Source organism: Dreissena polymorpha, chromosome 12 (assembly GCF_020536995.1).
Source record: "Dreissena polymorpha isolate Duluth1 chromosome 12, UMN_Dpol_1.0, whole genome shotgun sequence".
NCBI lineage: Eukaryota > Metazoa > Mollusca > Bivalvia > Myida > Dreissenidae > Dreissena > Dreissena polymorpha.
The window spans coordinates 255412-277707 of record NC_068366.1 but is presented as its reverse complement, the minus strand read 5'-3'; the positions used below and the strand labels follow the sequence as shown (position 1 = coordinate 277707).

The 22296-nt window shown below is 36.6% G+C and overlaps 2 protein-coding genes across 6 annotated transcripts in view; both read left to right on the top strand.

Moving 5' to 3' along the window:
- The window catches only part of LOC127853479 (zinc finger protein 107-like), a 274428-nt gene that overhangs the window by 82552 nt on the left and 169580 nt on the right, over positions 1–22296 (top strand). The window lies entirely within an intron of this gene.
- LOC127853481 (acetylcholinesterase-like) lies at positions 14562–21587 on the top strand. The gene is made up of 2 exons (XM_052388037.1): positions 14562–16314; positions 20617–21587. Exons 1-2 carry the CDS (start codon positions 14723–14725, stop codon positions 21035–21037), a joined length of 2013 nt encoding a protein of 670 aa, XP_052243997.1. The 5' UTR covers positions 14562–14722; the 3' UTR covers positions 21038–21587.

Here is a 22296-nt window from a genome sequence, read left to right as displayed (position 1 = left end):
CAATGCTATTTTTCCTAACTTGGTAAGCTTTTGAGTACTTCTTTAAAAAAATTGTTGAATTGAGGAGAGCCTTTCCTTTGCCATGCAATTATAAAGTATTTTAGTTAACTTAGTTCTAAGAACTTTAATATCTTCAGAAAAAAATCCCCAAAAGATAAGTTATAAGTCGATTCTGTACATTTGGACCAATCTGCTTTGTTAAAATTAATTTGAGCCTCGCTCTGGGAAAACAGGTCTTACTGCATGCACTAAAAGTATTCTCCCAGATTTGTTGGTTCTTTTTTATGATAAAGTTGGATTGCAAAGGCTAACTTGAGATGACTCTTTACACACATGCATTAAGCCCCGTTTACCCAGAACGAGGCTTGTGTTTACAGTTTACACACATGCATTAAGCCCCGTTTACCCAGAACGAGGCATATAACCTGAGATGACTCTTTACACACATGCATTAAGCCCCATTTATCCAGAACGAGGCTTGTATTTTACAATTGATGCAATTTTGTAAGAGCTGTCTTGTTGTTTTAAGTTTTAACAGTTATTATTTGAGGACAGTGGTCTGACATGAAATGAGCTTAACAAATATACCAATACACGTTTTAAAAAAGTCAAAACTATATTTGTTTAATTCAATACTAATTGCCTTCCCTATATGGTTCTTCCTAATGGGAAGACTGTCATGTGAACTTCATTCTGAGAAAACTTGGCTCAATGCATGTAACTAAAGTGTCGGTCATGGTATTTTTTATTTGATTGACATCTTTTCTTAGCAAAAATCAAGTTTAATCAAAAGGTATTGTCACTGATTAGCCTATGCAGTCCACAAAGGCTGATCAGAGACCAAATGTATGCTTTTACTTGATTTTCGTAAAAATAGTGATTTTTATTTTTCGACACATAATGCAAAAGGATTAAGCCCCATTTTCCCAGACCAATTGTTATATTCCCGCGAAAATTATTGTTAGCTCATGGTAAGCTTTTATGAATGCCTTTCGTCCATCAAGGTTCACGAATCATGGGAAGTGCATCTTTCATCATATGCATAATCTTTTGCACACTCTAGCGGCCATATTTGTCCATTCGTCATGAAACATCTCCAGAAACTTTGTTCTTATAATATATAAGATGAGTTTAAAAAAAAATGTTTCCGGACCAAAGGGATACCTAGCTGCCAGGGGGAGCGGTGCAATTTTCCTTATTTGGTTATATTGAAATATTACGAACAATCCTCATTCAACTTGCTCTGAACATGTATTGCAATGCTCGGCTGAATTTAACCCATTTATGCCTAGTGGACTCTCCCATCCTTCTAAATTGTATCAATTTATTTCCAAACGTAGGGATGTCTAGTATATTTATTTCTATATTTATATTTTTTCTTACAGAAATTCCATTAAGCAAACAGCGCAGACCCTGACGAGACGCCGAATCATGCGGCGTCTCATCTGAGTCTACGTTGTTTGCCAAGATCTTTTTTCTAGACGGTAGGCATAAATGGGTTAACATGTTTTCAGGTCTATTGAAAAACATGGCTACAAGTGGGTGGCTCGGTTAACCGTGTATGGCTATTCCCTTGGCAAGCGGCGAGGTGTGAACTTCCCCTGGTATTTGTTTTCATGGCTGACATTTTTGTTGTAAAATGATGATTTCTCTTATAATTGTAATTGTCATTTACCTACTAAATTTGTTTTAGTTTGTAATGAGATATTAACTGTACATTTTGTTTACGCGTGCCGAAAATTTGTTAAGATTACAACCAAATAGACTGACTTTTGCATACGCTGTAGAAAGGTGTGTGAGAAGTATGTCCCTTTCTTGTAAAATATGTATTATAATGTATATAGAATGGAGCATTGATTGGAAAGAACTTTAAATTTCACAACAGAAAAGCACAGACTCTAACAAATAAATAGTTCATTTGGAATTTGATAACTTCTGTGACAATCTCTTTCATGATTTTTGGTTATTAGTACTGAAGTGTATTGTGTTTATTACTTATGTTAAATAGACTGCCAAGCTATTAAATAAGCGATCAAAACCAGTTTGATTGAAAGTAGAGGCAAGAAAATCCACAGAAATACTAGCTGGATGCCTGTTTGCAACATTTGGAGAACATTGTCAATGTAGCTTGTAATTATGTATCAGTCCATGATAGATGGCAAACATTCAGTCCGAACACACAGTTATAGCCGGAGTTATTTTTAAATCTATTTGTACGACATGACCTTTGAGGTAGGGGAGATGGGTGTTTCACTTCTCGTACACACCGTCTGTTGATGGTTTACATTTGTGGGAAGTCCATTGTAACAACCGCAGACCATGTAATAGTGTATTTTGTCTATGACTAAAAGTAATGTTACAGTAACATACACGTTAACAGTGTGTTGAATAATAATTAAAAACAATGCAAATATATTGACCATCCTATAAATAGACCCACTTGAGTCATACATAACTATACATAGCAACGTTATAGCAAAGCAATGTACTGTTTGTGATAAGCTTGAAGACGAGTTTCACTCAATTTAAGAATGTTCATTAAATCATGATTAACGCAAACAATACATAACAAATATTTTTGGTGTAGACCTAGTATGTTTATAGGGATAATACACGTTTTCGAGGGCATGATCATCTGCGGGCGCTCGAAAAATCCGTTCCTGCCCGAGTGCTGCGCACACGGGCAGGAACGGATTTTGAGAGGCCCGCAGATAATCAAGTCCGAGAAAATGTGTACTTTCGCTATTATTGCATAAACAAATCAAACATACCAAAATAATTTGAAATATCATTGAAAACAATATATTTTGTTCATTCGACATCGACACAATAATTCGATTATTTCAATACAGTTCAATGTTGTGTTTTACATATGCCTCACTCGGTCATCATCCGAAATGACGAGGCTATACCTTCGGATAGGCAGTTTTCGATTTAAAATGTGTTTAAACAGTGGATTAATGCAAAGTTGAAATGCAGCCGCGCAAAGTTAGAAATGAGGAATTATTTTGAATTGACAGCAGGAACGATGAAGGTACATAAACACTTACATTTACAGCATAGTCTTTTGAAAGTGTTGATTAAATAACCGTAACTTCATTGACGTTGCCAATAAAATAAAACTGTTGTCAAAATGGTATAACTTGAAAAGTGGATTGAAATAGTTATTATCCCTGCATGCATGAGGAAACTGGTGCTTATTCAGTTCCCCATTTATGCTTGGAAAGTCGTCGAAGGCTGGAGAAGGGAAGTAACTGCGGATGGACCAGAGTATGGATATGAAAAACACATAACAGCCCTCCTTTTGACAAGTTTCTGCACCTCGCCAGGGGGCATTATATATAGAGTTTATGCAATAATAAATTAAAGCATCTGTTCAAAAGCACAAATGAAAGTGTTGTTTTTTTATTCAATATAATACATACAATATATACATGTATATGATCATACAACATAGTGATTGTACAAAGCAATAAAGTTCAGACATGTAATGCAAGATATGCTAATACATATACTTTTTTTGGTTTCCTTAAAATTAAAAAAAAACATTAAAAAGAACAACAGAGGAATAGTTATGAAAACGATGGGTTGTATATGTATAAAGTTTTAAGAAAGCATACTGGACTTGTGTGTTTTGTTTAGGAATGTCAACGAATATCCGAATATCCGAATATTCGGTCCCAGACCGAATATTCGGATACAGTTTTCCGAATCGAATATTCGGAAGAAAAAATAAAAAATCGAGTAATTTCAAAGACTTTGTTTTCGTGAAATTTGCTTCAAACATTGTTAAAAAAAGTTGTTCCTCGTGTCATAATGTTTATTCCTGCTACGCGCGATAATGCGTCGCTATGGTGATGACAGTATACCGGTCATAAATCCCGCTAATTGCCTAACAAAGACAGACACTTTGTGTCAAAATTATGATAGGTGCAAATCGCGTCGGCAATCAAAACACCGACCTGCACTTGATCCAATGACTCGAATTACATTTAAAATTATCAAAGATTAAATGAGTAAAGGAAAAACCAACTTGGTGTAAAAAAACGAATAAGACCGTATGTCAATTAAACCACCGACCCGTCTTGATCTAATAACTCGAATTACATTTAAAATGATCCAAGATTAAATGAGTGAAGGAAGTGCCGACTTGGTGTGAAAAACAAAGAGATCGTATGGTTATAATCACGTTGTCCAATCAAAAAAGCTTTTAGAAAATAATTTAATCAACCTCTAACGAGTATTTGCGTATCGTATGGTCCAAACTTTAATTTATTACTCAATATTCAATCAGGTATTATACTTCAAGAAAAGTTTTTGGTAGTTCGCCCTCATTTAATTGAAAATATTATAATTGCTACACGCACAAAGTAGATCTCTGTCCAAGCAAAATGCCACCTACGCCTTCCGATGCTTGAAAGTATTTCACGACAACATCCGATAAGAAGTCGCCGATCCAAGTGACTTTTAAACGTGGCAACTTTAAAAGACTGACTGTTTAGTCTGTTAAACAGGTTCAAAGTGTGTTGCGGCTATGTACATAATTCGTTTAAGTTCTGTTTTGTCATGTAATTATTTTGCCGTCATGTAATATTATGTTTCTCGTTCTATTGTTAATGTACAATATTATTAGTTTAAAAACAGTTTTTGTCATTCAATTTTAACAATAAAAATTACATGTAATCAACAAAATCAGCTTCGAATTATCGACGGCAATGCTGTGTCAATATTTAGTCATTTCCGGTGCATTTCCGGTAAAAACGAAAGTAGAATTCTTGGAGTAATGGTACGGTAAACAAAGTTGACTTTTTTGCAACAGATGTTGACCGAATATCCGAATATTCGTTCGGAAGGATGACCGAATATTCGAATACCAAAATCGGTATTCGTTGCCATCCCTAGTTGTGTTGTATATTCACAATGATCATATAAGATTGAAAAAAATATATACAAAAATATTTTAGGAAGATAAACTAACATTAGAGTGAAATGCATATAAGTGGACAAACATTATGGGAATTTAATCCGATGCCATTTTTGTTCAAAGATTTGTAATGTGTCATTACAGTGAAAGTGTACTTCGGCGTCTAAGCATGTTTATATTTAATTGTTTTGAAATAAGAAAATCTGTAACTGATAAATAATTTGTATAAGACCCCCAATGTCTCTATTGATAGTGAAACGCACAATATTAACATTTTCATACGTTCATGTGTATTGTTCCTCTTTGACAAGTTAGAAAAGCATTTTAATCGTAAGCATATGACTGTATATATAAAACGTGTCTCTTTAATATGTACTCTAGTTGTATTTTGAGAAGCATATTCATTGAATGTTTTGTAAATTTGTATTCCGTTTGAAAGTACGACATAGACAACTCATTGTACATAGTCTTATTTGTTCATTTGTATTTCGTCTCTATCGATATATATTGTAACAATGCTATGTGTTCTTGTATATTTGCGTCCCTACTGACATCTATGAGACAAATTACACTGTAATATAATGATTTGATTTCTCTAATATAATGCACATGTTCTTTTGTATCGTGTCTCCCACACTGTAATATAATGCGCATGTTCTTTTGTATCGTGTCTCCCACACTGTAATATAGTGCGCATGTTCTTTTGTATCGTGTCTCCCACACTGTAATATAGTGCGCATGTTCTTTTGTATCTTGTCCCCCTACACTGTAATACAATGATTTGATTTCTCTAATATAGTGCGCATGTTCTTTTTGTATCGTGTCTCCCACACTGTAATATAGTGCGCATGTTCTTTTGTATCTTGTCCCCTACACTGTAATATAATGATTTGATTTCTCTAATATATGCACATGTTCTTTTGTATCGTGTCTCCACACTGTAATATAGTGCGCATGTTCTTTTGTATCGTGTCTTCCCAACACTGTAATATAGTGCGCAGTTCTTTTGTATCGTGTCTCCCACACTGTAATTATAGTGCGCATTTTCTTTTTGATCGTGTCTCCAAAAATTAATATAGTTGCGATTGTTCTTTTGGGATTAGTGTCTCCCACACTGAATATATTGCGCCTGTTTCTTTTGTATCTTGTCCCATACACTGTAATATAATGATTTGGATTCTTAATATAGTGTGCATTTTCTTTGTATCGTGTCTTGCACACCTGTAATATATGATTTGATTTCTAGAATATAGTGCGCATGTTCTTTTGTAATGATTTGATTTCTCTAATATAGTGCGCATGTTCTTTTGTATCGTGTCTCCCACACTGTAATATAATGATTTGATTTCTCTAATATGGTGCGCATGTTCATTTGTATCGTGTCTCCCACACTGTAATATAATGAATTGATTTTTCTAATATAGTGCGCATGTTCTTTTGTATCGTGTCTCCCACACTTTAATATAATGATTTGATTTCTCTAATATAGTGCGCATGTTCTTTTGTATCGAGTCTCCCACACTGTAATATAATGATTTGATTTCTCTAATATAGTGCGCATGTTCTTTTGCATCTTGTCCCCTACACTGTAATATAATGATTTGATTTCTCTAATATAATGCACATGTTCTTTTGTATCGTGTCTCCCACACTGTAATATAGTGCGCATGTTCTTTTGTATCGTGTCTCCCACACTGTAATATAGTGCGCATGTTCTTTTGTATCGTGTCTCCCACACTGTAATATAGTGCGCATGTTCTTTTGTATCGTGTCTCCCACACTGTAATATAGTGCGCATGTTCTTTTGTATCGTGTCTCCCACACTGTAATATAGTGCGCATGTTCTTTTGTATCTTGTCCCCTACACTGTAATATAATGATTTGATTTCTTTAATATAGTGCGCATGTTCTTTTGTATCGTGTCTCCCACACTGTAATATAATGATTTGATTTCTCTAATATAGTGTGCATGTTCTTTTGTATCGTGTCTCCCACACTGTAATATAATGATTTGATTTTTCTAATATAGTGCGCATGTTCTTTTGTATCGTGTCACCCACACTGTAATATAATGATTTGATTTCTCTAATATAGTGCGCATGTTCTTTTGTATCGTGTCTCCCACACTGTAATATAATGATTTGATTTCTCTATATAGTGCGCATGTTCTTTTGTATCGTGTCTCCCACACTGTAATATAATGAATTGATTTTTCTAATATAGTGCGCATGTTCTTTTGTATCATGTCTCCCACACTTTAATATAATGATTTGATTTCTCTAATATAGTGCGCATGTTCTTTTGTATCGAGTCTCCCACACTGTAATATAATGATTTGATTTCTCTAATATAGTGCGCATGTTCTTTTGTATCGTGTCTCTCAAACTGTAATATAGTGCGCATGTTCTTTTGTATCGTGTCTCTCAAACTGTAATATAATGATTTGATTTCTCTAATATAGTGCGCATTTTCTTTTGTATCGTGTCTCTCAAACTGTAATATAATGATTTGATTTCTCTAATATAGTGCGCATGTTCTTTTGTATCGTGTCTCCCACACTGTAATATAATTATTTGATTTCTCTTATATAGTGCGCATGTTCTTTTGTATCGTGTCTCTCAAACTGTAATATAATGATTTGATTCCTCTAATATAGTGCGCATGTTCTTTTGTATCGTGTCTCTCAAACTGTTATATAATGATTTTATTTCTCTAATATAGTGCGCATGTTCTTTTGTATCGTGTCCCTCAAACTGTAATATAACGATGTTCTTTTGTATCGTGTGACTCTCAAACTGTAATATAATGATGTTCTTTTGTATCGTGTCTCTCTAACTGTAATATAGTGCGCATGTTCTTTTGTATCGTGTCTCCCACACTGTAATATAGTGCGCATGTTCTTTTGTTTCGTGTCTCCCACACTGTAATATAATGATTTGATTTCTCTAATATAGTGCGCATGTTCTTTTGTATCGTGTCTCCCACAATATAATATAATGATTTGATTTCTCTAATATAGTGCGCATGTTCTTTTGTATCGTGTCTCCCACACTGTAATATAATGATGTTCTTTTGTATCGTGTCTCTCAAACTGTAATATAATGATGTTCTTTTGTATCGTGTCTCCCACACTGTAATATAGTGCGCATGTTCTTTTGTATCGTGTCTCCCACACTGTAATATAGTGCGCATGTTCTTTTGTATCGTGTCTTTCACACTTTAATATAATGATTTGATTTCTCTAATATAGTTCGCATGTTCTTGTGTATCGTGTCCCCCACACTGTAATATAATGATTTGATTTCTCTAATATAGTGCGCATGTTCTTGTGTATCGTGTCTCTCAAGCTATAATATAATGATTTGATTTCTCTAATATAGTGCGCATGTTCTTGTGTATCGTGTCCCCCACACTGTAATATAATGATTTGATTTCTCTAATATAGTGCGCATGTTCTTTTGTATCGTGTCTCACACACTGTAATATAGTGCGCATGTTCTTGTGTATCGTGTCTCCCACACTGTAATAAAGTGCGCATGTTCTTTTGTATCGTGTCTCCCACACTGTAATATAATGATTTGATTTCTCTAATATAGTGCGCATGTTCTTGTGTATCGTGTCCCCCACACTGTAATATAATGATTTGATTTCTCTAATATAGTGCGCATGTTCTTGTGTATCGTGTCTCTCAAACTGTAATATAATGATTTGATTTCTCTAATATAGTGCGCATGTTCTTTTGTATCGTGTCTCTCACACTGTAATATAATGATTTGATTTCTCTAATAGAGTGCGCATGTTCTTTTGTATCGTGTCTCTCACACTGTAATATAATGATTTGATTTCTCTTATATAGTGCGCATGTTCTTTTGTATCGTGTCTCTCAAACTGTAATATAATGAATTTATTTCTCTAATATAGTGCGCATGTTCTTTTGTATCGTGTCTCCCACACTGTAATATAATGATTTGATTTCTCTAATATAGTTAGCATGTTCTTTTGTATCGTGTCCCCCACACTGTATTATAATGATTTGATTTCTCGTACACCAAGTCTCTTCTGGTAATTAATTTATAAATATTTAACAAAAATACCGAACTATCAATGTATGTGTACATTTGTAACACATGTGTTATGGACTGATATGGTGTCTCTTTTAAAAAAACAACATAAGAATAACGAAATGTGTGCATGCATGTTGCGTATCTTTTGGGAGAGTTTAAAACAAATCATTAAATTAACATCAACATAATTATGTTTTTGAAAGTTACGATTATAAATAATAAATGAATGAAGATTTGGATATATACGAGAAGCAAATCATTGTAATGTATACTAAATTATGTGTTATTTGTATATGATCGTTGTATATATTTTGTGTTGACATAAATTAAACGAACATAGATATAGAGCCCACATGACAAAACAGTGTATAATTATATACACCTTCCCCGCGTGTTTGCGTTTTGTCCGATAACCCTCCTTTTTGCCTCGACTCGTATTATTAATCGGCATCTTTGTTTTATTTAATTATTTAGCACAACTCATTCCTATAAATTTGTTGGTACTTGATTTTGTTCAACATAACTTTTTCATTTTCATTGTGTCACGTGACTTGCTATTACTGTTTATGAACATATCTGTATGTTCACATGGGCCTATGGCCTACTGATTCTGAAATAAAATCTTCTATTTGTAAAACTATAATGTAGTGAAATAAGGGGCGTGGCAACTAGCACCGTATATCAGAAGCGTTGTTGCTAAACTATTTCCGCGCCATGATATGATATATCTATCATGAAACTCCTGCTGCCGCCTATGCTGATGGCCATGTAGCATTTATTGAGCCGGCAGTAATTTAACCATATATCGCATATTGACGTATGAAGCGATTGCACATTTATAGTGAGTTCTGGTGATTCTGACACAGGTGAAAATTTATTTAAAAACCGCTGAGTTTGCTATAGTTCAGTTAAATCATTTAGAAACCGTCACATGTTGTGACAGTTTGTAAAACAATCATGGTGTTTTATTACGTTTAAGGAATATTTATACTTAAAGATGCCGGTAAGACCGAATAAGCCACATTTATTTTGGGCAGATTCTTTCCTTTCACATGATTTATAGTGTTTCGGCCAATTTTTTTCTTGCACATGTTTAATGTTGTTTTGTATGTACAATAAAATTAATAATATCTACCGATTCATTTGATATAACTTTTTTTCGGGGTTGATATTGATTAGCCGTCGCCCTCGCTCCCCTGTGTTATTTATGCACGCCAGCTAAGAGGTACGAAAACAAATCTTTTGCTTCGAACTGACAACCGTTTACATAGTTTGTGTTTTTAGAAGCGTGGTGCGACAAAGAATGATATGTCCATCAGTTAATTTTTAATCGCCTGTGTGCATGTAAACAATGAATGTATGTTAACCATAAATATGCTTATTAATATACAGAATAACTATTTTGAAGATGCCGTATTTATGTTTTATCCCATCATCAGACGTGCATTGTCGAAATAAACCACTGTGGAATAAATTTTCCTCTATTTCGACAGTGCTGAAATATAGCTGTCACGCGCGGCGGAGAATGGTCATATTACTCGGAATCAACTATAAAGTAATCATTTTCAGTAAAATCGAATCAGATTCAACAAAACAAACAATTTGATACCAAGATGTAATATATTTTTAACACATAATGCAACTCAAAAAGCAAAAAACACACTTTTTTTACAAATATTAAGTGCGCGTACTCGTTACGTCATTATTAACACGTCATAAGACACAATGCATGTTCTTTCACGCTAAAGCTAAAGTTTAGTGCGTTTGTTTTTGTTTTTTTTTTCTTAAAAATCGGGGACGTAGAGGTATGATAAACAGAAAAACAGGTTAGTTATTGATCTTTTTGTAATGTATTAGGCTCGGCACGATTAAAATAATGAATCAATGTTTGCTTTAAATAACTTTGGGATTTTCCGTGTAGTTCGATTTTCTTATTTCTATTCTATTTTTGAAGAAATAATTTACGACTACGAAAATTGATGGGATAAATCGAATACTAAGGCTCGTGGTTCAGATTTTCTAAGCCTCGCAAAGTAAACTTTGCTTTATTCGGCACCGACATAGTATTCTCTATTTACTATCTCGCACTCAGATTCTAATACGAGTGTGTAGCTTGTTATGGAAACAAAATACAATCGATGTCAAAAGTGAATTAAGTCCCTTTTCCAAGCACAAAATCAACGAGACGCGTCGCCTTCAAAATCTTCACAAAAGTCGCTCTTGCTACATTGCCTTTGCAATATGCCTCAATATTTCAAATGCATATTTGTGCGAACGCCGATGAAAATGTGTGTGTTATTATAGGTGTGTGGTTTGCTGCAGCGAACCGGGTTCGATTCCCGTTCCCGGCGCATGTGAGTCTGGTTGGTGGTCACCATACCGGACAGGTGGGTTTCCTCCGGGTACTCCGGTTTCCCCCCACAGCACAAGACCACGCCTAAATTAAAAATCTTTCAGTAAAAACAATAAATAGCTGGAAATTGCAGCTATCATTCAAAATTCGTCCCAACTTTCGTGAGTCTAAAATCTGATTAGGAAGGAGTGCTGGGACACACTCCGGGTCCTCACCTAATGCAGCCTCTGGCGCGGAGGGACCTCATAAACATGGAAATACACACGCGAAATCACATACACATGCATGTATATCATTACTGCGTTAAAACATACACAGAAAAAGAACACGCAGAATACAGAAATTCTGATGTGCAGTAGACTATTAATGAAAAGATCTGAAATATTGATCATCGTCTCAATTTATGAGCCTCGCTCTGTGAAAAGGGGAGTTGAAAGCATGTGCGTTAAGTTTTTTTCCAAGATTAGCCTATACAGTCCACACAGGCTAATCAAGGGCAACACTTTCCGCTAGCTTTGGTTATCTTCGTTTAAAGGAAGACTCGTTGACAAAAATCCAGTCTAGGCGGAACGTGACTCTACGCACATGTACTACATTCCCTTGTCCTAGAGCGAGTCCAGTTTAGGCGGAACGTGACTCTACGCACATGTACTACATCCCCTTTTCTTAGAGCGAGGCCAGTTTAGATGGAACGTGACTCTACGCACATGTACTACATCCCCTTTTCTTAGAGCGAGGCCAGTTTTGGCGGAACGTGACTCTACGCACATGTACTACATCCCCTTTTCTCAGAGCGAGGCCAGTTTAGGCGGAACGTGACTATACGCACATGTACTACATCCCCTTTTCCTAGAGTGAGTCCAGTTCATGCGGAACGTGACTCTCTAGGCACATGTTCTACATCACCTTTACACAGAGCGAGGCCAGTTTAGGCGGAACGTGACTCTACACACATGTTCTGCATCCCCTTGTCCTAGAGCGAGTCCAGTTTAGGCTGAACGTGACTCTCTACATACATGTACTACATCCCCTTTTCTTAGAGCGAGTCCAGTTGAGGCGAAACGTGACTCTAGGCACATGTACTACATCCCCTTTTCCTAGAGCGAGTCCAGTTGAGGCGGAACGTGACTCTACGCACTTGTACTACATCCCCTTGTCCTAGAGCGAGGCCAGTTTAGGCGGAACGTGACTCTACGCACATGTACTACATCCCCTTGTCCTAGAGCGAGGCCAGTTTAGGCATCGTGACTCTACGCACATGTACTTCATCCCATTTTCACAGAGCGAGGCTCATATCGAACTTACTCACAGTTTATACTGCAGGGAGCCGTTTCATAAACGATCGTACGACAATTTTAACTTCAGAGTGAATTGTGTAATCTTAATAAGTAGACAATCAAGCTTGCCGTGCTCGTCAAATATATACGGCGCTTGAGATGCCAATGTAATTAATCAAGTACTGAACATGTATAATCCTTTGTTATGGACTAAAGCAATTATAAATCTTCGAAAAATGTATCGTATCGTAAATGTGTACTACGATGTTTGTTGCAACGGTCCCCCGTAATCGATGGTCCGCAATTTCGTTTTTATCATTTTATCAATACATTCATGGTTGTACTTTAGTCGAGATCATTTAGTAATATTTCCGAGCAGAACTTAGCATCGCTGTCGTACGCTAGTGTTAGCAATCTGATATATGTGGTCTCAACTTTAGACATTTGCTTGAGCTTGAGCATTCTTTCACATGTCTCTCCTTGGTCAAATAATATAACATTTAGTTTGCAATGCTCTCTGACGTTTTTAAGAGGCTACCGTGTGTCTCACAATGGTCGAATTATCGGATGGCACACTTTTCTCCCGTTTCTTTAATTTGCTCGAATTCAATATATATATGTCTCATAAAGCAATTAAAGGGACCTTTGCAGAGATTTTGGCAGATATTTAAGTTTGTCATAAAATTCTTTATATTGATAAATGTAAACTTTGGATCTAAAGAGCTCCAGTAAAAAACAAAAATCAAATTAAAGAAAAAAGTAACCCTCAACTGGAATAGAACTACTGACCACTGCAATAAAAATCTATCGGTCATCCGTGCTCACACAAGAAGTGATGTACGTTATACTTATATATAAGCAATATCCGTAGTATCAAAATTATAACGACAACAGAACTATCAAAATTATTAAATCGTTTCGCGTTGCAACGGTTTCAGGTTTTTAAATCGTCAAAAGATGCATATCATGTATATTGATATGTTCAGCATTACTGTTTTCTCACAAATATCATAACTACAACGAAATTTGCGAATCTGAAACAAGTTTGTGTGTGTAATTTACCAAAACGTGAAAAGCCCCTTTTAATAGTTTACACGCGCTTTATTAGCACCACGCATATATGGATGTCACAGCTGTTTCAAACATATCACCAACAATCGTTAATTGATCGAGTAAAATATGTAATGAATATAAACGCTTTTGATACGAAACGTGTATGATGCTTAATAAAAGTATGTATATCGATGTGTCTCTTGACCACAACAAGCTCCATACATGAGGAAAAAACACGAATTCTCACGAACTAGCTGTCGATGATAATAAAGTTTGCAATATTAATGTAAAACCACAAGCTCGTATAAACTGGGTGCCATAGTTTAATTAACACAAAGACGATATTTTAAATTGGTTAAAAATAGAATTCAATCAACAGCACGCCGCCGCAGTATGTAAAATATACGTGAATGTTATCGATACTTCGCAAATCAATACGTACAGGGTACGAGCACGTTAATTGGTCTTAAACACGCAATGCTGAAGTTATTTTCAATTTTGTAGTTTACCAAATCCGTAAACAAACTGCAGTTGAGGTTTTCCAGTTTAAACCACCACAGTGTTCGTTATTTAAAGTATCAAAATCTATTCAATACACTTCACACTGCGCGCTTTCAAAAAACTTTTAATGGCGGATTAGGGCGTAATAAAGATTCCTCACAAAGGCACAGCTATGGAGCAGTTGAACCAGCGGGGAGTTGTGAACTAACAGTCCACACGTTTGGTTAAATAAAAGCATTTCATGGACATATATAAACTTGCTATGCTATGCATATAAATCTATACATACGGTATAATTTACGTTTTCACAATTAAAGTTGTTGATTAGTGAAGTTGATTAGTGCCTAATGGTTGACTAAACACGTACTTCACGCTCGAAGTGTTAAAACCAGTCTGTATACATAAAATATTGATTTATGTTACAGGTTGTTATCTGTTTAGTTGTTACATGAAACCTTAATGGATTTAAGTATAGACACAGCATAAACGTTTGCTATTAAAACTATGACATTCTGATAGGAGAATTAAGAATAAAAACACCCGTACAAGAATGTCTAAAGAAAATATAAAGGGATTTAACTTAAATAACAATTTATGTTTAATTCAGTTATGGATAACATTTATAGTAACGAGTAGTATTCAGTTCGCCTCATGCGAACTGATTATTGTTCAGACTGCGTTAGGAAATATTTCCGGTTCTATTGAGGAAGTGACATCATACAATGATACCGGAAATCCGTCAGTTATGTTCTTCGCGCAGTACTTGGGCATTCCCTACGCCGAACCTCCCATCCGTTTCCGGCGACCTGAGCCTAAAACTCCGTGGGCGGGGGAGTACAACGGGACGTACTACCGTCCGGCATGCTACCATCAAGGCGACCCGGCTAGGGTGGGCACATTTCACGTGAAGACTGCAATGATGTCCGAGGATTGCCTAACGCTCGATATATACGCACCAAACAGCTCTATCGTTAACCAGTCGTCACTTCCGGTGCTGGTTTTCTTATACAGTTCACCAGGTTATTCCAGCGCTTTCGCTGCCGATGTTCTGTGCACGGTAGGGGACGTCGTGGTTGTGGTGATAAACTTCCGTCAAGGTATGCTGGGTTTCTTCAGTCTCGGTAGCGAAGCGGCGTCCGGGAACTACGGGTTGTTTGACCAGCAGATGGCGCTACAGTGGATTGCAAAGTACATACATAGTTTTGGCGGGGACCCCAAAAAGGTGACGCTAGTCGGTCATTCTTTTGGAGCCTCGAATGCCATCTATCACACGCTGTATCCGGGAAACAGGGGCCTCATCCACCGAGTGGTCGCACTGAGCGGCACGGCGCTGCTACCTTCGGGTGGTAAATCTTATGTGCGAAACTCTATTGAAACGGGTGTGCTTGAGGAGATAGGCTGTCAGCGGGCGTCAGATGCAGATATAATGAGCTGCCTTCGAGGAAAGAGTCTAACCGACATATTAAACGCCTTAGACAAAAAGTCGTTCACGTTTGGACCCTCAGTTGACGGCACGTTCCTGCGCTCTGATCCGGAAGTCATGATGACCGACCTGGCGAAGGATGACAACTCTACGGAGGAGCTTGAATTCCTGAACGTAGATCTGATGCTTGGCCTGAACAACATGGAGGGCGGGGCGCATGTTGCGCTGCTGTATGCGGAGCGTTTGAACACCACGTACAATGAGTTCAATGTAAGCAGGGCGGACATAAGGAACATCGTAGTTCCCATTGCTATAAAACGGACTTTCGGTAGTAACATATCGCAAGCTATTACACAGACCGTTAACTTTCAATACAACGACGTTACTGGCACTGACGATCCCCAGCGTCTACGGCAGCGCGTCGTTGACCTCTTCACGGATATAGACGTCGCGGCGCCGCTGGTTCGAACCGGAAACGTTCACGCACTGCTGGGGCAAGGTAGCACCTACCTTTACCAGTTTTCGGAGCCTTTGAATCTTACGCAGGCGCCTGTTTGGTTGTTGGGAGCAAACCGCGCCGACGACGTCCACTTCCTGTTTGGATTCAGTGAGCGTGGTCTGCAGTATGTGAACCACGTGACGGGATTCACGCCAACCGTAAAGCAGAGGGCGCTGTCAACAAGGCTCATCAAAATGATCGCAAAGTTTGCGAGAACAGGGTATGTAGGATGATTTACTGTCTGCGTACAGGTTTGTAAATCACTTTTAAGAAATGTCATGTTTTATTTTGTATTCAAAATATAACAACATATACGTTTTCCACGTGTTAAGTCATTGTCGTCACGAATAACAGTTATCATCGTGGCGTATTTGTTTAATACAAACACTACCGAACTGTTGTTAACGTGTTTAGTACTTACACTACCGAACTGTTGTTATCTCATATTTTTAAACGTTTTCAGGATGACTGTATTCGGTCTCCGTGCCAACAAAAATATCAATCTAGTCATAATAGCATGATATAATGTTCTGTTTCTTTTATTTTTTTACGCTTTCCATGAAAAACTGTTTTTCTTGCAGTTACAAAAGAGGGCACGTTATTTTGAGTATAGTCTGTAAGGCATTTAAAAAGTATTTGTAGTTAGTGCTTGAAATAAAATACCATAATACATTTAGCAATTTAGTAACAAATAAAAATATATCAAGACCTTTATAACCTTTTTAAATAACACTTAAGAAAAATATATGTTGTTATTAGCTCTGCAGTTTTCGGAGAAAACCCGAGGTATTGTCATAGCCAGCTCGTCGTGTCGTCCTCCGTCAGCCGCCCGCCGTAACCGTCGTGCTAAAACCTTAACATTGGCTCTAAAATCAAAGTGCTTCGACCTACAACTTTGAAACTTCATATGTAGATACACCTTGATGAGTTCTACACGCCACACCCTTTTTTGGGTCACTAGGTCAAAGGTCAAGGTCACTGTGACCTCTAAAATAAAATAAACAATTCTGACAAGCTTTTGCAGCCGAGCGTTGGCACCCGTTATGCGGTGCTATTGTTTTATAATTCACTCTTTTTTCAGTTTGTTCTACCATTATATTTATACCCTTTTATTTTGTACAACTATAGTTTTTTTGCCACGAAAAACCTCAAAATTGAAACCTTTCACTGACCTTAATAACGGTATTAATCTATGGGAATCTATTGGATTAAAATTCTTTTTACGAAAGATAAGACACCAAATGGTCTATACAGTTAATGGTTTTAATCCCTTACCAGGGGACAAAAATACCACTCGTCCGCTCGTATTGACGAGTAAAATCTCGAAAGGACGAGTGAATTTCCCTAAAGCTCTCGTCCAACAGGACGAGTGAAAAAAGCTGATGTTAAAATATGTATTTTCTGACAAGTAAGACTTGTTTTCATGAAATAAAATCATTTTCTTAAATCATATCTATTCCGAAAGTAGATCGCGAATGAACCGGAAATTGTAATTGTAAATTTCATACAGCAGGTGCACGTTGTTATGCGAGACTGTGTCCCCAGTAAATATTGGCTTTTTGGTGTAAACTTTGCGCGTCCATGGTGACAGGAAACCAACCTATGCATTCACTGTAAGTATTGATTTTTTAAGAATTATTTAAACGCGAAGTAGAATCTACGGTTTCAAACCAGTCTGAATTTCGTCAGAAAAATGTCTGACATACGAGCGTTCTTTAAAGTTGGCGGTAGCGATGTTCAAACGTCCGAAACGGAAAGCACGCGAGTATTAGAAAAACGACAAACACAAAATTGTCTTCAATTATTTATTGTGTGTTCCTCATAAATAAAGTAATTTATTTCACTGCATAACATTTATTTTGTGATCAGCTGGCATGAACAACTAAGTAAGCAGCAATTTAGCAGTGATACAAGAAACTTTTATTAGTCATATCAGCCCTTTGCAATCTTCATTTCACCCATATTTTAAGGACAAGTGCATGTGTTTGCAGGACGAGTGAAAATTTTAATGCACTTGTCCTGCAGGACGAGTGCAGTTTAGAAATAGTTTTGTTCCCTGCTTACATCAAGCGATGCAACAAAATACCGTGGGAGTTTGTTTAAATAGTGTATCCACAGTTCACAATAACAAGGATTGTTGTAAGTATTTTTTGGGCGGGGATGCTCTCTTTGATGTTAATTCTCACTTCTGGGCATGAAATAGGTTTTATAAAGAATAAGATGAAATTACTTGTAAATATGTATCCCCGCTAACTCGGAAACCCGAGAGGGTCGGGATCAAAAGTTAGTTTTTTTTATTAACTTTGTAAAAGAAAGTAAAATATACATAATTTTCAATTACTGAAAACAAAAATAAGATCAAAATAACTTATTTTCAAACTCTGAATTTCTGACAAAACACAAATTAGTAAACATGTATTTACAAATCATTTAAAGAATCTCTATATTCATTTATTTTTGGAAAAATCATCGACTTGCCAATACATGAACATATGTGTTTATCTTGTTAACCAACTTCTTTTGCAAATCTGTGAATCGGTACCCAAAATACGTTCGCACAATGCAATTTTGCGATTTCATTAGGGCTGATATATATATAAATTAGTGAAGCGTTACTAACAATTACCGGATGGCAGAATGTATCGTAATACAATAAAACCGAATTTATGGTAATGAGTAAGAAAATATAGTATTGATGTGTAAATGTAAACCGGTTTGACATGTTCAAAAATTACATGTATTGATTCAAGTCTGTTCTTGCATGACGATGATTACAGACAAAGTATGCAACATTCTTATACGAGATTCAGTTTGAACTGGGTTTTCAACCTACGATCATTTATTTCCACGAGTATTGAGTTCCTGTTATATACCGAATAATAGGATGCGCTTGAATCGCTTTATTATCGAATTTTTAATACAGGCCACGATTTGAGAGAAAAAAAGTTTAAACAGAATAATCCATGCTCCCTATCTTTATATTCAGTTTTGTAAGTATCACAAGCTTTACCGTTAATTGAAAATTATTTGTGAACAACTATTTGAAAAAAAACCCATCAACTTTAAAAAGCTTTATGAATCAATGATATATAACTACAGCTATGTATTCTAAAATAGGGTTTAAGCACGGCCGTTAATCACGAGCGCCACATCTTTTTTATAATGCATTAATAAACGAGCCAACGCTACTTCGATGTGGCGCTAAGGCCCGGATGTTTTAAAATTTAACTGATTATTATACATGGTGATAAGGTTTTATATGTTTGTTTCGACATATTTCGCATTGTTTTTTAAAATCTTCCAATGTAGTGCGATTCAGCGAATATAAATTCATCCAAACATGTACAGAAACATTCAATCACAACCCATTAGGAAACGTGAAGACCTTTATAATTTGTGGCATTGCAGAATTCGTAAAAGAAAATCGATGCATTTTAATTGTGTGACGAGCAAAGTCCCAGCCAATTAAATCGCTCATTACATAAAAGATTTCTTTGAACATGTACAAGTTAATGCGTTCACAAAAACAAGGGCTTCTAGCCGGTCTAATAGATAAACTTTCTGTTTTTCAAAAAGAGAAGGATCCAATGCCAAGGAGGTGGCGCCCAGATTAGGAGTTGGCGCTTATGTACATGTTTAGCTATTTTAAAGTGAAATATTCTATGTATTGGTTTCTATCATTTTTAAGTGTGTTTCCTTGACAGTGGAATTCAATTTGTCTAGTGTATAAGGCAAGCTATTTGGTCCTAATCTGGTATAGTTTGTGCATCTAATGACATTTCAAACATTAGCACGGGTTCACGAGTTATTGACGGTATTTTTCAAACAGATGTACTCGAGATATTAAGTAGACTTCGAAACAAATGTTCAACATAAGTTTTAAATGGCATGCATTAAACAGACTGTCGATTAGGAAATTTCTGACTAACATGCGTATAGATAAACGCTGTGATACAATTAACGTCAATATTTATATAAGTTTCTATATTTGGTTGCAACGAACTGTTTAATGATATTTTCAAAGCACGTGGATATAGCATTTACGAATGGATTAAACTATAGGTAAATATAATCTAATGAAACACGCTTCAAGCCATACTTTGAATAAAATAAATTACTTAGTATTTGAATTGTTTTGAATTCATAATTAAGCGTGTCCCAGAAGGACGGCGATCTGGGAAAACGGGGCTAACTGCATTTGTGTTCAGTGTCGTCCCAGACTAGCAGGTACACTGGCTAACAAGGAACGCAACTTTCCGCTTGTATGGTACTTTTCGTTTAAAGGAAGTCTCGTTTTTAGCGAAAATCCAGGTGAGGCGGAAAGTGTCGTCCCTGATTAGCCTGTGCGGACTGAACTTGCTACATTACTTTACGCTCATAAGCCCAGTTTTCCAAGAGCGTGGATCGGTCATCAACGAAATTTGATGCCCCACTAATAATAACAGTATTAAGTCTAAGAATTGGTTATTGGAACTATTGATGAATGCTGGCTCAAGTCAAAGGTATGTCAATGTCGTTTCAGAAATCCCAATCCGCTCAGCGCCGCTGGCGATCCTCAGTGGCCTGAATATGACTCCACGAGTACGACGTACCTAGACATCTCCGCAGCGCACGTGACCCCTAAACACCACTTCCGGGAGCCATTCATGACCTTCTGGACAAGCGTGGTACCGGAACTGCTCACAGCGACCTCGCAGAACGCGACTTCTCCGCTTGTGTGCCCTAAGGAAATCGGTCACACGATTAAAGTGAACTTAGTCTCGGCTGAAAACATCATCATCGCTCTCTCCATTGTCTCCTTCTGTCTGCTATGCGCCTGTGTGTTGCTCGTCTGCTTATCGGTAGCTAGGGAGCCGACATTGTATAGCAACAGCAAATACGCGGTGATGAAGACCCCGAACTTGAGCGAGACCCCCTCTATTTCGGGCCCGAGCGACAGCTGACTCTAATAGTCATCATGGGTCCATTTTTAAAGCGCAGAAAATGTGAAGCAAATCCATAAAATTAGCCTCGTTCTGGGAACATTGGGCTTAATGCATGTGAGTGAAGTGTCGTCCCAGATTAGCCTGTCCAGTCCGCACAAGCCAACCATGGACGATACATTCCATCTAGACCGGATTTTTATTTAAAAGAAATTTTCTTAAATGGAAATTTTCCAGAAAAGCGGAATACACAGGCTAATCTGGCATGACATCTTATTCGCATATATTAAGCCCAATAGTCCAGGAACGCGGCTCAAATCATAAATGTTTATTATTTATTTATGTTGCAGTCGGTTACGTCAATATTATTTTTTTAGCAACATTCCATTTAAATCATTAACCTCTAGATTTCTAACAAGTAACTTGATATATATAACATATTCTATTCACTACCTTGAAGTACATTGGACGTTATATTGTCTTGCCAGTAGCAAGTATCTCGCCATTTTATAAGTATTCAAATATGTTCGTATGAACTGAATGTTTAGAGCTTTTTGCATTGTTGCCGACAAAATATGGAATGAGTGCTGTATTGGACGTCATCATTGATGACGTTCAATCGAACGAATGATAAAGGGGGCTAAAATTCGTTAAGCTCCAGCGTATAGCAGCGATTTGGGAGTCTTGAAAACTGGTCTGTAACTTTTGCTGAAATTTGACATGTATATGGACCAGAACTCGATCTACACGATGGCGTATTCGTCATATCTGGGAAAAGTCCAGTTTTTGATAAAATTACGAAAAAGTGGTGTTTTTTATTGCGCAATCGCTATAAAATGAGTTCTCGCCGGAAGCGTTAATAGCGTTAATAGCAACCCAAACACAATTCAACCCAAGGAGACAATTCACGCGATAGACACTTCAAATTTGATTTTAATTAATACATATTGCGATTTTATTCCCAAATTAATAAATAAATTCATATTGCGTTTAACATACATAGCTGAACCCGTTTAGAAAATATTAACAAAACAAACAAAAACAAACAACAGTTAAATTTCATTAATGTAAATATGGTAACCTGATTACATATCCACTAGCGTACACATGAAAAATAGTTCGCAAGTAAACAACAAACAATCAAATTTAAACGCAAATAAGTTAACAAAATATATAAAATAAATCCGAGAAATTGATACTTAAAAATACAATTTCTGCACTAAAAACATTTTTGAGAGTCATTAAAACACATAATTTCGGAAGTATACAACCAACATTCA